The 15,496-nt window shown below is 36.8% G+C and overlaps 1 protein-coding gene across 4 annotated transcripts in view; it reads left to right on the top strand.

Annotated features, from left to right (window-relative positions):
- LOC127856292 (nephrin-like) overlaps positions 1-15,496 on the top strand; it is an 83,633-nt gene that overhangs the window by 29,693 nt on the left and 38,444 nt on the right. For all 4 annotated transcript variants that reach the window (XR_008037946.1, XR_008037947.1, XM_052392402.1 and 1 more), the window contains exons 8-10: positions 286-606; positions 961-1,251; positions 7,526-7,831. Coding sequence is in view for 2 of the 4 variants with exons in the window: in XM_052392402.1 (XP_052248362.1) it covers positions 286-606; positions 961-1,251; positions 7,526-7,831 (918 nt within the window). In the remaining 2 variants the exon portion in view is untranslated. The remainder of the gene's footprint in view (positions 1-285; positions 607-960; positions 1,252-7,525; positions 7,832-15,496) is intronic.

Genomic DNA, 15,496 nt, shown 5'->3' with positions numbered 1-15,496 from the left:
ATTTGTATAACATGGTTAAAAGATCTTTAGGACAAGTTAAAAAACTGAGAAGATATTAAATATGAAATGCTTGCTTTTCTTGCCGTTTTCTCATTTGCAGCATATTAACATTTAAGTAGCATAACTACAACTATACGAAATGTTGCAAGTCATAGTTTTATGAAAAACATGTTTGTACCAAAAAGTATGGTATTTTCTGTTGTTTTTTAAATAGACAATTTAACATGTACACTTCACGCCCTGTAATAACTAAGAGAAATAATCATGATTTCTATTGACATGCAGATCCACCAGGAATCCAGTCTGGTATCCGTATACAAGGAGACAGCACTACATCCCGTGTCAATGACAGCTACATATCAACAGTGGAGAATAGCACATTTACCTTGTCATTTGATGTCATGCCTGGATATCCTGCAGCCACAATATATACTTGGGTCAGACGTAGTGGAGGCATTTCCACTAATAATCAAGCAATAACGTTCACCAGAATTACGCGGGCAAAAGCAGACTATTACAACTTTACAGCCCTCAATCATATGAAACCTACTGGATTTGCTTTAGAAAATGGCACAACATCAATTGATGTCTATATTAATGTTAAATGTAAGTTTTCATAATTATTCAAACTTATAACATTTATATTTTGGTGACAATTTATAAAAATAAGTTATTGTATTTTGTCCATAAATCAGTTTCTTCTCACTTTTAAAAGTGTTTTGAAGTTAAATAAAAACATTCAGACAACAAATTCTTCTTTTGTAACTTTTTTGACATAAATATGAAATGTGGCAGTTGTATGAGTGGTTTTTAATTATATAAAGAACACCGTATTTTATATTAATAAAAAATATATCATTTTATAATTTATTTTATGTTTTATATAATGTTTTACAAAAATATGTATGCAATTGGTAACCTTTAAAACTTATTTATTGTGAAATGGATTTGATTGTACAGACAGGAGTGCCATCACTGCATTCTATGCAAATCCTGCCCAAGGGAATATAACCGTTGAAGTATCAGAAGGGACTCCACTTAAACTCACTTGTGTGACAGACAGTAATCCATGGCCTGACATAGCGCTGACAAGAAATGGAGTAGTTGTACAAGAGAATGCCTCAGTCAGACAGATAGAGTATAATAAACCAAGCAGCTCCTGTGAGAATGACGTGGGAGAATACACATGTTTGTCACAGAATGAACTGAATCCATCGGCAGACAAGAGGACTCTGCGTTACTATGTGCTATGTAAGTGAATATTTAATTAACTAAGGTATATAGAACTGTGCGATCGTAATAGAAAACTACGCGTTGTGTAGGTTCGTACCTTTACTCGACTTTTCAAAATGTAACGTACAAAAGCAAGTATTTAAATATGACGTCAAATAAAACGTGAACGATTGCGGCGACCTCGGTTGTGCGACGACGCGCCAAAATCCTAACTTTATCTTGCCGACAAAATAATATATCATGACGATAAATGCAACACTATCATGTTCAATCAATGTTCATGCACTCGAATAGTTACAATATTCGTTTGTAAAGTTCATCATGTTTATTATAACTGTTACTAAGTGTCCATCACATTAAGTTCCATTGAATATAGTTTAACTATGGGTCGTGTCAACAGTCCATTTGCGGTTTTCACGTGCGCTGCACGCGAGAGTCCATCATTACGCAGGATCAGCTCTTAAACGACGCCCAAGTTCCATTGCAACCTCGGCGAGAAATCGTCATGTACAATGACAACATCACCTACTCGTTAAGTCTGCTCGGTAGTCCCTCCCGTCTTATGGTCCTCGCGTAGTGACGTCAAGTATTCACGTTTCCAGCACGCCCAGTACTGGTCGATGACTCGTCTGTGTTGGTCAAAACGCCGTGCTGCGTTATCTCTGGTATGATTGCGCCAAATGATATCGCCTGCATCGGGAGTGTCGTATGTAGGAAGTGACGTCATCCGCTTGCCGTTCAACAGATGAGCGGGTGTTAGCGGCTCTGGATCTTCACGTGATGTTGAAACTAATGTCAGCGGTCTATTATTGATAATTGCCTCTACTTCAGTGACGACGGCCTGCAGTTTATGTAGGTCTACTGAAGCATTACCAAGTACTTTGTTTATGGTCTTCTTCGTGACGCCTATTAGCCGTTCTCACCAACCACCATACCAAAGTGCGCGTTGCGGTATGAACTTCCATTATGTGCCCTGTACTGCAAGACACGCCTGAGTGTTGTGTGTCAATCGGCGAATGTGACTCGCCGCAGCTCGGAAAGTGGTCGCATTGTCTGCCACCATGATCTTCGGTACGGATTGTCGGCTGACAAACCGTCTATATACTATCATGAATGTTTCTTCTGATAAGTCGGGAACAACTTCAAGGTGCACGGCCCGGGTACTGGCGCAGGTAAATAGGCAAATGTACAACTTCTGTATACCTGTTTTTTCTCTGACGTGAAGGGCGCCCGTAAAGTCTACGACGGTAACAGTGAACGGTGCCTCGCCGGAAACTCTGTCTTTCTGAAGTTGAGGGGAGGTAGGCGCTCTGTAGGGTCTGCAGTTGATCTTCAAGCACGTAGTTCATTTCCTTAAAATACCATTGACTCGCTGGCGAATTGAAGGTATCCAGTATTTTTGTCGTATGTAAGTTACTGTCTGCAAAATGCCGGCATGTAACTGGCTGCAAGAGCGTCTCTAATGATCAATGTCGATAAATGACTACGTGTAGGCTGGAGATACGGGAATCTTGTATCTGCAGGAATTCGTGCGTTGTGAATCCTCCCGACGCAGCGAATGCATCCATCATCGTCAATGAAGAGACGTAATTGCTTAATGATCGACTGTCGTATGTTGTTGTTTTTAAGCTCTGTAATTAAATCATTGTAGCTGTGGTTCTGGACACTTCGAATCAATGCTTTCTCAGCAAAGTAAATTTAATTCACAGAAATAAAACCGAGTTGTCGAGTTTCTGGTGTTAACCGGCAATTTCTTACGAATCTGTATACGAAAGCAGTAGTACGAATTAATTTCCGGTAAGGGATAAATCTTTCGCAATCGACAATGGAATGAGAATCAATTGCCGACATCAGGTTGGAGGTCTGTACGCAAACGATTTCATCATTATCATCATCTTCTTCTTCTTTAGTCTCTTCTTCGTTTTCTTCTTCTGTTTCCAACAACACTGTCGTGATTGCTGCTGTATTCCACGACGGCCATTTAGTTTTGTCATTCAGCCATGGGGGACCTTCTCTCCAAAGAATGCTTTTCTTAAGTTGAGACGCAAAGATGCCGCGTGTCTGGAGATCCGCCGGATTGTCGACTGTCGGACAATACCACCATTCCGCGTCTGGGACAAGCTTCCGGATCTCTTCTACTCTGTTCTTTTCAAAACGTTTTAATTGTTTTGTAGAATGTATCGAATGCAGCGTGATCTGACTGTCAGACCAGCAGACTACTCTCTTGCAAAGAACGGCTTTCATCACGTGCTGGGCGACACTTGCGCCGATGAGCGCCGCCATTAATTCCAGCCTCGGTAGAGATAATTCATTTACTGGAGCCACTCGGTTCTTGGCAAAGACGAACGCTGAACTCGACGATGAGTTCAGGTACGTGACTTCGCCGTACGTACGTATACTGGCGTCAACAAATACGTGTAACACGTAATCTTCATCGACCATGTTCGATGGGTTGTCCGGAAAATATTGTCTCGGGAACGATGTCGTCATAGCTTCATTTAAGTCTCATGCGATGTGTAGCCAGGTGTTTTGTTCACGTTCCGGAATTGGTGTGTCCCACGCATTCTTCCGCTTCCATAAGTGCTGAATCAGCAACTTTGAACGAATAGTGACTGGGTCATAAATCTTCGACGTCTTCTGTAAAATTCCACGCTTAGTAGCCTTTTCCTTGCAATTTATGGAGCGCATGACAAATGACATTTGGTCTATTTCCGGTTCCCATAGCAAACCTAACACCTTTATCACAGCATCCCTGTCTACGACACCTTCAGCTTCTGTCGTAGTCCTCAGTGCGCTTGAATTTGACGTCCATGATCTCAGGTTAAAGCCGCCGGCTGCCATCAAATCACGTGCGTGGCGAAAGTACTTCAGTACCTCAGTCTCTGATGTGAAACTTGAAACAACGTTGTTGACGTATAGGTTATTGCTGATCGTGCTCGCCGCTGGGTTGTCTTTGTTCAGGGTCAAGTGCTTCAAAATTGTTGCGCTTAGAATAAATGGGGAACACGTTGCTCCGAATAAAACAGCTCGGAAAAGGTATGTCGTTAGTGGACTGCATCGGTCTGTAGGGTCCGACAGCCAAAGGAATCTTGTGACATCACGATCATCTTCATGTAGAATAACGTTGAGGAATGCCTTCTCTATGTCAGAGACAACACCGTACTTGCCTACTCGAAACTTCATCAGCAGCAGTGTGAGCTCATTGAGTTCCGGTGGCGTTGACATTAAACAATCATTGAGACTGGCAGTTCCGATTGCTTTTCGACAACTACAATCGTAAACAATTGTCATTGGAGTTGTAGCAGAGTCCTTTTTAACCCCATGATGTGGAATATAGTGAATACCAGCGAATGTGCTATCGTTTTCGACCCTTTCAATAATTCCGCGTCTCTCTTGGTCATTTATGATCTTGCTATAACAGGCAAGTGTTGCTGGGTCTTTACTAAGTCTTCCTATGCTATTTTCTGTTCTCTTCCTTGCTATTTAGGTAGAGTAGCGTGTTCCTCTTTCCATGGCAATCTTGCTGTGTATTTACCGTCTGAAAATGTTATACACGTGTCTTGGTAGCTTTTCATACGGTCGACTGCGCATGCGTGTTCTGCGTCTTCCGGTTTGGCGGTGATAACATCCATAACGCCTGTTCCATGATTTGCGCTTTCCGGAAGTGGCCCTGACAATAAGAAACCCAAGACGAGATCCAACTGCAGTAGGACCGTCGCCTCTGATGATTTCATCACCAACAATATCCCAGTAATGGTCGGCACCGATCAAAATGTTAATCTCCAAATCTGCTTCTGATGTAATTGGGTGTGCAAGCTTACGGCCCCGGAGATAAGGAAGATCTGTTACAGATGACCGGAAGTAGTTGGACAGTGGTTTTGCAATGAAGGGTACAATCAACACACGTTGGTCTCGATCTCCAAACGCGGATAGATTAATGACGTCAGAATCCTTCACGCTTCAAGTGCAGATGATCGGCCATATCCTGTGTGATGAAAGACCGCTGTGCTCCTTCATCCATCAAAATGTTAGCGTCTAAGCACAAACCGTGTGAATACACTGGCGCTACCGCAGTTTTCACCAGCACGCTAGAGGGGGTCGATTTCGCAGTGGTTAGAAGCACTGTTGCACCGGTATCATTGTTACAAGCACTTCCGATACTCTCATTCGGATGACTTCTGGTAACGGCTGTTCCGTTTCCTGTGCACGGCGTCTTTGCGTGTGTATTCTCGCACAAGCTCGTGTGGTGTTTACGTGCACAATGTCTGCATCTCCATGACGATGGACAATCTCTCACTGAATGTTTGTTACTTAAACAATTAAAAGACAGTTTCTTGTTCTTCACAATAGAAACTCTCTCGGGAATAATACTTACAGAATAACAATCATCGTTATGTTGCATACCGCAAAATACACATTCTGTTCGCCTCTTTTTACTCTCACGTTCACTGAACGTCATTCGCGTATTGGCATCGGTTCGCTTCTGTCGATTTTCGTTCATCCGGGCACTTGAATGGAAGGCTGCTGCCGGAAATGGTGTGTCGCGGATTTCAAGACTGTTCCCAGCTTCCATAATATCTATCTCGCGAAAAATAGCTTGCCTCAAATCTGGAAGAGTCCACGTTCCGATTTTATTTTCTCGGGCTAGATTTCAGCGGGTTTCCGAGGGAGTCTTTCTAAAATGATAGGAATCGACAGATTACCGTAGGAATCCTGTACCTCTCCAAGTGCCTCTAAATCTCGGATGTTGGTTTCCAGACGATCGTAGAAGTAACGAAGCTCTCGGATGTTTGCGGCGGGTGACGGCAGCTGTAGTAAGTTGGACATGTAGGCAGCGGTGATCTTCTGAATCTGTCCATAACGCTGTTGTAGTAAATTTACAGCTTGCTGATAGTTGGCGTTACTTAGCGTGAATCCCTCAATTGTTCTGGCAGCTTCGTCTTGCATAAGAGATTTCAGGTATGAAAACTTCTGTGTGTCAGGCAAGTGGGGGTTGTTGTGTACGGCGGATAAAAACGAATCCCAAAACGTAGGCCATCTCATTAATTCACCGTTGAAAGTCGGTAGTGTTAATTTTGGTAAATGATGTGGCATCTGCAGCTGTTTCTGTACTTGCTGTATCATCTCGCGCGGTTCCTGTACAGCTGGGGCTTGTATGTGTGGTTCCTGTACAGCTGGGGCTTGTATGTGCGGTTCCTTGTAGTAGCCTTAGCCTTATTTCTTAAAATATACATAGGTTTTCTTCTTATGAAATGTTTGGAAACCTTCATAACAAATGGAAAATGTTAAGGAGATATCTTTAGCAAAAATCAACTTTTTTTGCAACCATTTGGTCATCATTATAATAAGGTGATTGACAAGCAGGCATGTTTTCATACATCCTGGTGAGAAAATTGATTTCCTACCACATTAACACTTTTAATTCTCAGTTCAATTCACAGAGTGTATGGTCTTTAAAAAAAATCATGTCTTTGAACGGGACCTTAAGGTGCGCTTGTGTGTTGTGGCAATTTTTTATACATCTTTAATTCAAAATGTTTAACCTTATTCAAAAAGCATTTGCATTTATCAGGCTTATGTTGATGTAAATATCTGAAAAACTCTTGTCTTATAACTTTGAAACATGAAAAGTATACTTTTATTATGTAAATATAGTGTATAAAGGTGGTGTTAATGTTCATGATATAATCATAAGGATGATTATGATGATTTTTTAATTATTAGGATGAAAATGGTATTGTTGATGATGGACAATAAAGTGATTTTGAACTGTATTTTCTTGATGTCTTACTTATTGAAATCAAACCTACTTTGGGATTTTATTTTTTAGAGCACTTTCAAATAGTATATTATATGAATGATATTAATTGAATGCACTTATTTTATAAAAAGTGCATTTTCATATAATTGTATTCAGAGTGTAATAAGCATTTAATTTTTCAAAATATTCCTTGTTAGGGGATGGCATTTAGTTTGATTTAAATTGATTAATATATTAATTATCAACATCTTTGCTAAACTCTCTGCAAATCATAGCTTAACAGTCCTCCTGTATTATTTGGACTAAGTTAACTTGATATCATGAATAGGACGATTGCTGAACAGTGCCGTTATATTGTCCATATTGTTGATATTATTGTTAAGACACACTTATAATACATCCTTCAAATACATTATATATAAACACATGAATTGCTTTAAACCTTTAATTTTGAAGAGTGAGTTGTGCCCATTGTTATGCAACAGCAATCAACTTGGTGCTTTCAACGCATGGCTTTTTGTCTTATACTAGGTACACCAAGGCTGTCCCCATTTATACAGCACAGTGCAAATGTAACAGGTAGTCTCCACTCCTCAGCTGACATTTCCGTTACGATGATTGCATATCCAGCTCCAACCTATACCTGGCAGAAACTGAATGATTCAGGCTGGAAAGAAATAGAAACCTCTTCACGGGTATCAATTGTAACGTCTGTGGATCGATTGCAGTCAAATGTGAGCATTTCTGACATACAGGAGGCGGATTTTGGAAGCTATCGTGTGATTGCTAAAAATTCACAAGGAGAGATTCCCATAGTTTTGTATTTCCAAGTGTCATGTGAGTATATAATATCCAAATTTAATGTATGCACCCCTTCGAATAAGCGAGAATATATTTCTTTGCACCCCTCTGTGGATAAACCAGTCGGATGGTCTGTCAATAGACGTTTTCATTTGGAACTATATCTAACTATATCTAACTAATACTTTGACCTAAGATCATGGAAATAGGTACAATGGTTACTTGGAAGGTTAGGAAGATAACAAGGTCAGCTGGTTTAAGATCTAAGTCAAAGCAGCTGTGCAACATTTTGCTGAACAATAACTAAACAATTATTACGTTACAATTGTCATTTTGTGTAAATCAAATAAACAGTCATGCTTCAAGCCACCTTCTTATGTTATATCCAAAAAATATATTTATATCTCCTCCTGTACAGGGGGGGAAACATTGTTTTCCCTTTTCATCTGCCCATCACTTTGTATGTAATTCAGGCGTTATTCTTTATTTTTGTTGAATATCTTTTGAACAATTTAATTTACAGCTTTGATATTTCACAACATGATTCGTTTTATGCATAGAAGACCCCTATTGAATTTGGATTCAGTAGGTTTAAGGTCAATGCCATAGAAGTCACCTATCAGTAGGTAAATATTAGGGTCTGCTTTGCTCTTGAGAACCCTTCATATAATAAAAAGTAATTGGTACTTTATAAAGACACTATACATTTCGAGAATAGTATGTCAATTGTCGTATATTGAGATTCCTTCAGATTTTAAATAGTGGTATATATAATGACCACTTGTATAGATTTTGAGATAAGCGTGTCAGATATCAATGTCACAGGAATATGTTATGTTATTCTGGTTTAGACCCCACTGAAATAACTATATTTATGTTAATTTACATACTTTCCTATAACCTTACGACGGAATCAGCATTATAATTTTTCATTGTTTTAAGCTTTTATTTGTTTTCATTAACTTTTTGGAGAATGTTTAAAATATACAAAATGAACAACGGCTAAAGACATGCGAAAAAATGAAGAAATGAGAAATAAATCTTATGTATTGAATGGCTTTTCGTGCACTCCCTACTGCCTGCTCATGCTTTTCACCACTTGTGAATCTATTATGATGTTTGCTCATTCAGCTATGTCACACTTATGACTCAATCTTCATGAAACTTTGTCAAAATGTTTATCTTGAAAATATATCTAGACCGAGAACGATCTGGTTACTGCGTATAGAAAGACTAAGTCACTTGGTCAAATCTTAAAATAACCTTGTTGCCACTCTAGCGGCCACATTTATGACATAATATAGATGAATCTTTGTCACAATTTATAAACGTTGCTTGAATCTTGGTGACATGTGTCCACAAACTATGATATCAGTTGAAACCATCCAAAACACCAAGTTACCACTGGGAGCCACATGCATGACTCGATTTTGGTGAAATTTGGTCAAAATGCTTATTATTTACAAATTTAAGGTTAAGTTTGAAAATTGGTCTCATATGTTCAAACATTAGGTGTTCCTTGAACTCATGTGAACTTCTCAGGGTCATAATTTTCCGCTTGTTATTTCTTGTTAAGCTTCAATGTAGGATACCTGTTGGTCATTTTAGGTTTCTTTCAGTTAAATTTATGTAAATAACTCAAATGTCAGATATTCCAAAATTCAGGTATTGTACAAGACATCCAGGGAGACAGAAATAATAAGAAAAATGTGTAGATGGCTCTTAACATCATAACATGTTGTTTATTATCCGTCGCTGAGGGATATAGACTCGGCGTTGTCCGTCGGTCTCCGAACTGCCCTTCCATCTGTCACAAACAATTTAGGGCTATATGTCAGAGACTAAATAAGATTCAACATGGAACTTCATAGGTGTATAGATATCAATGACGAGAAGTGACATGCTCAAGAGCCATAACCCTAAACTTTCTTAAATAAGAGTTATTGCCCTTAGTTTTGTTTGTATGATGTAACTTTTCAGGGCTATATCTCAGATATGCTCAATATGAAAGTGCATGGGTGTATAGATATCAACGAGAAGTGCTATGTATAGACACAGTTACGCTACACTTAAATATGTTTTAGGAATAAACCATATATAAAGGGATTTGCAACCATCAATAAACTAACGTTATTTGGCGGAGGATATCAATTCAACGAATGTGCATGTTTCTATAACAATATTATTACATTATGATTGACATTGGGAGCATCCATCAAATTACTTATTTTCTTGTAAATATTGGTTCAGCTAATACCTGTTTAACTAACCTGTGCACAACATACTCATGGTCAGAGCTTTTGTTCAGTCTTTGTGAAGCGGCCTTTGGCCGCTCACGCTCACGTTGCGAAACAATGAGTCACAAACTTTTTGAATTTCTGAAAGATACGAGTCACAAACTTTTAATTGTGATAAAAGAGGCACGATATTATAAACAAGCATGGAGTTCTGTTTGTTAGGATTAAGTTAGTAAAGGCATGTTTAAAACTTGCATCATGTACACATTATTTTTTAAGAATGAATTAAAATGGTAACAAATTACATTCAAATCATTGGGTCAACAAAATTCAGAAAGGTTAACGCTATCTCAGGTTTATACAGGTTACCTCATAGGTAAGGCTTCACAACTTAAATACCTTGTCTGGCATATGTCACTCATTCAATTAAGTTAAAGACATAAAAACAAAAAAAATGACATTTTCTGGACTTAACACTTACATATCAGAATTCATGGTGAGAAAATATTTGATAACATTTGATTTTATAATTTTATTAATTTCGAGTACCAAGGGTAAAGTGTTTGTTATAAAGTCTCAAATCATTCAAAACAAACTGATCTTAGCATCTACAAATATAAAAGTGTCCGTCTCAAGGGCAAGTTCCCCTATGTTTAATTACTATATGCTCGAATTGAGTTATTTTTGTCTATTATAATTATGATATTTGCAAAATTCAGATTGGAATTTAACTTATTTTTCATCATTATCTTGCACAAACTGCATTTTCTTGATTAAACTTAGCATAATCTATGTTCATTAATGGAAAAAAATTGCAATACTTAATTTCAATGCCTGTATATATGCTGCCAATCGTTGACAGTTTTTATAGGGTCGCGGAAATATATTAAATTATCTAAGTAACATATACTTGCATATTGAATCCTTCTTCTAATTATAACCTGTATTTGTTGATAGAATAACAGTTACTGTATGTGCAATATTTATTAAAATGTGTCACAATTAAGGACAAACAGAGGGATTTTGTTCTTAAATAAAGAATTCTTCACACAGACATCTTCCTACTCTAATATAAAAAGGCGAGATTTTGTGTTCATAGAGCTATTTCTCAGATACTATTCAAGATTTGAACATGACACTTCATGGGTGTATATATATCAATGCACAAGAACAATAACCCTACACTTTCTTAAATGAGAGTTACAGCTCTTTTTTCATTTTATTTCTGCAACCATCCATTTGCGAAATGTATATGGCGGGGAATTCAACGAATTTGCTTGTTTCTCACCTAAGCACAATACTATGCTCATTGTGAGCTTTTGTGATCGCCTTTTGTCGGTAGTGCATTGTGCGGCGTCAATATTAGCCTTATTAACACTCTCGAGGCAACATTTATTGTCCAATCTTCATGAAATTTAATCAGAAGATTTGTCCCAATGATATCTTGTAGGAGTTTGAAAAGGGTTCTGCTTGGTTGAAAAACATGGCCACCAGGGGGCGGGGCATTTTTACTTATATGGCTTTAGTAAAACCTTGTTAACACTCTTGAGGCCACATTTATTGCCCGATCTTCATGAAACTTGGTCAGAACATTTGTCCCAATGATATCTTGGATGACTTGCAACCAAGCTATGCACTATGGAACTTTTACACCCATTATTGCTGCTTCTTCCTGTATTTGCGCGATGATGATCTGAAATAGTAACTTTATGATGCTATATTCCTAAATCTTTTTCTATAAAGAAGGAATGTAGTTGACACATCGTTCCTCAAAAAGTTGTAGCTCTATTGCTCTGGTCTCTTACCTACCATTGAGTAATTAAATGGTAATTAAATTGAATGCGTTTTAATTCCCTTTTATTATTGTTTAATTTGAGTTGCAATGCCATGATGTTAAATTTTATGTACACTTAAATGTATCATGAATATTGCTGGACCAAGTGTGAGGGTGAGCGCTCTTAAACCGGTTTAAACCCCCAATGCTTTGCATTGACCGTTCCAAGGCGGTGACCCCAGCTTTATTCTTTTATGTGTTATGTATGTTGTTTTGTATTGTGTTGTTTTGTGCTGTTTTGTGCTGTTTTGTACTGTTTTGGCAATTGGTCACTTGCCTAAATTAAAGGACCAACTAATTGTATATACTGAGAATTCAATACTGCTCCAGCAGCTGGAGTTTCACTTCTTTATATTGCACATTGGTTCCGGTTGATTAAAATATTGCGCCAGGCGGCGGGTCATTTATTCGCATATGGCTATAATAAAACCTTGTTTAAACTCTAGAGGCCGCATTTTTTGTCCGATCTTGATGAAACATTGTCGCAACTTTTAGTCCCAATGATATCTTAAATGAGTTAGAAAAACATGGCCGCCAGGGGCGGGGCAGTTTTCCTAATATGGCTATAGTGAAACCTTGTTTACACTCTTGAGGCCATATTTATTGTTCGATTTTCATAAAACTTCTGTCCCAATTATATCTTAAAAGTGTGCGAAAGTGTTTTTGGGTTGGTTGAAAAACATGGCTTCCAGGGGTCGGGGCATTTTTTCTTATATGGTTATAGTAAAACCTTGTTAACACCCTAGAGCCAATATTTATTGTGTTATCTTCATAAAACTTGCTCAGAATATTTCTTCTAATGATATCTTGGATAACTTGGAAAATTGTTCTGATTTGTTGAAAAAGGTGGCTGGCTGGCGCCTAGGCAGCAGGGCATTTTGACATATATGGCTATAGTAAAACATTGTTGACACTCTGGAGTCCACATTTTATCCGATCTTCTCGAACTTTTTTCAGAATATTTGTCATAATGATATCTTGGACGACTTTGAAAATAGTTCCGGTTTGTTGAAAAAAATGGGCAATTTTCCTTATATGGCAATAGTAAAACCTAGAGGCCAAATTTTTTTCTTATAAAAATGAAACTTGTTCAGAAGATTATCTTGAACGAGTTTGAAAATGGTTCCGGTTGTTGAAAAAAAGGCCACCCGGGGGCATTTATCCTTATATGGCTTTAGTTAAAACTTGTTAACACTCTCAAAGTCACATTTATGTCTTCATGAAACTTGGCAAGAATCATTTGTTTAAATGGTATCTTGGATTAGTTTGAAAATTCTTCCAGTCTGTAGAAAAAATTGGCCGCAAGGGGTCGGTTAATGGATCCTTATATGGCTATAGAATAAGCTTGTTAGCACTTTAAAGTTACATTTATAGTACACTCTTCATGAAACTTTGTCAGAACATTTGTTCTAATTATATCATGGGCTACACTGAACGGATCAGTTCCTTTGTATCTCAAGTGAGCGACTTTTAGCCTTTCAGGCCCTCTTGTTTCTCCGTTATAGACAGTGTTCTTTTCTGAAAACAATTATTTATTGGATGGCATTGAACGAGAAAGTGGTAGAATATTTGTGGAAAACAATAATTTGTGTCTGGTACAATTTAACGAGTGGTTACGGAATATACCGATCGTACAGATGCATTGACAGACATATGCCAAAAGACAGAATAGCTTTCATATTTTAAGTTCATAAGCCTTGAAATAATCATGTTATCAAATGCAAATCAAAATCATAGATTTATCCACCAGTTATAGTCAGTAACACCAAAATTGTTTGGCGAGACCACAGTGTTTTGCGGAAACCGCGACATATTATTTTTCGGAAACCTATGATCGGTAACTTCCGTAACCACTCGGAAAATTTCAGCAGATACGTTTTCGTTAATATTCTGATGTTAACTTGAAAATATTCTTCCACGAAAGTGTTGAATACCAATACACAAATGATTTAAAAGTAATATTTCCTTGATTCATTGATTAATTTCTCAAAAATACGCCTCAAGGCTCAACGTCAGTGCATAAAATATTGAAAAAAATCATATTTTAGTTCATCTTTCTATCGGATAGTTTCATCATGTTCTACTGCTCGGCCACCCACTTCTTTTGAAATTATCACACATATCTGATAAAACTTGGGTAACGTATTCTTATTTAGAAACTTCTATTACATAAATGGTGTTTTTTCGTTAAATAATGTCAATTGTATATATAGTTTGAAAAAATTTAGGTAAATATTACGCATTTAATATCAAATGCCAATTATTTTGAAAATATTGCCATATAATCAGTATGTTGGTTTTATTAGTCAATAACACTATCACTTCATTGATTTATTCAAAAATTAGTACACACATTAAATGTTTTTCGATAAAATGATGACATAACAGATTCATAGGAAGATGTGAACAAATCAGGGTTGCTAGGGTGTCCGCCTGAAATGGTTATGTTAGGAAGGAAGTACCTACCTTGTATCTAAATTTATTTGGCTTTATTTGTTGTTACTACATTAAATGTTTCAGTAAATGCCTCACTCAAAGTGTTGAAAATGTGTTCATTCAGTAAAAAAGGTCAATATTTAAATATTTAAGTGGCTGAGAAGAACGTGTGGCTGAATAAACAGGAAAAGAGACTAATGTTTATTGAAATATAAAAACAAAAAAAAACGTAACATCATTCTGTATGAATTTTCTGATCAAAAGTGGTATTTGTGAGAGGTGATACATTTTCAGGAATAAACAATATTATTATACATAATAATTATACATGTTTTGAAGAATGTGTGCATTTCATCCAGTCATATCATAATTCCAGGTTTTGGTTTTTAAAAAATAACATTTTTTAAAGTTGGTAACCTCTTGTTACCAAAAATGTCTTGAAAAATATAATATATATCAGAGTAATCTATTAAAACAAAACGACAAACGCTTTCTTAAACCCTAAATATTATGTCTGAACTTATTTGTCATCAATTACCTATGTTTAAAAATATTTGGTTCATGCTACCAAATTTAATACTCTCACAAGTGGTTGCAACATATTACAATAATTAATCTGTCTACTGTCTCTATTTTGAATGTTAGGCCATTACAATTTTATTCTTTTGTTTATGAGAAATTTAGGTTGAAATAGGCCGTAGAATGAGACAATAAAACTTAAAATAAAATATAGTCTAGAACTGTAAATTATAAGAAATATTGTGCATATGTAATTTAAGATAAAAACAGATGTTAAAAAGTGACTTTACTAAACATATCCTCAAAAATTACATTACTTATTAAAATGATCGGATTGGGATGCTAAAATAATGAAAAAGATCATCATCAAATTATTCAAGTTTTGCTTGATTGTCAAACCAAACACTATTTAAAGGGCGATTTGACTTTTACCAAAAAACCACCACGTTAACCAGTATGGCTGTTTTTGGTATCAATAAGTGTAAATAAATAACTTAATAATAATAATACAAACAACAACGTTTGAGCATTAAAGAACATCTTAACAACATATCACATCACATAATAAACAATCATTTTCAAAGAAATCATAACTTGCTTACAAATTGAGTAGAACAAATATTCCATATTCAAATCACAGGTGGTTAGCGTGTGGCTATGATATTAATTAGTGAA

Source organism: Dreissena polymorpha, chromosome 13, assembly GCF_020536995.1.
Source record: "Dreissena polymorpha isolate Duluth1 chromosome 13, UMN_Dpol_1.0, whole genome shotgun sequence".
NCBI lineage: Eukaryota > Metazoa > Mollusca > Bivalvia > Myida > Dreissenidae > Dreissena > Dreissena polymorpha.
The sequence above is the reverse complement of the archived record's forward strand: the minus strand, read 5'-3'. Positions and strand labels throughout refer to the sequence as shown.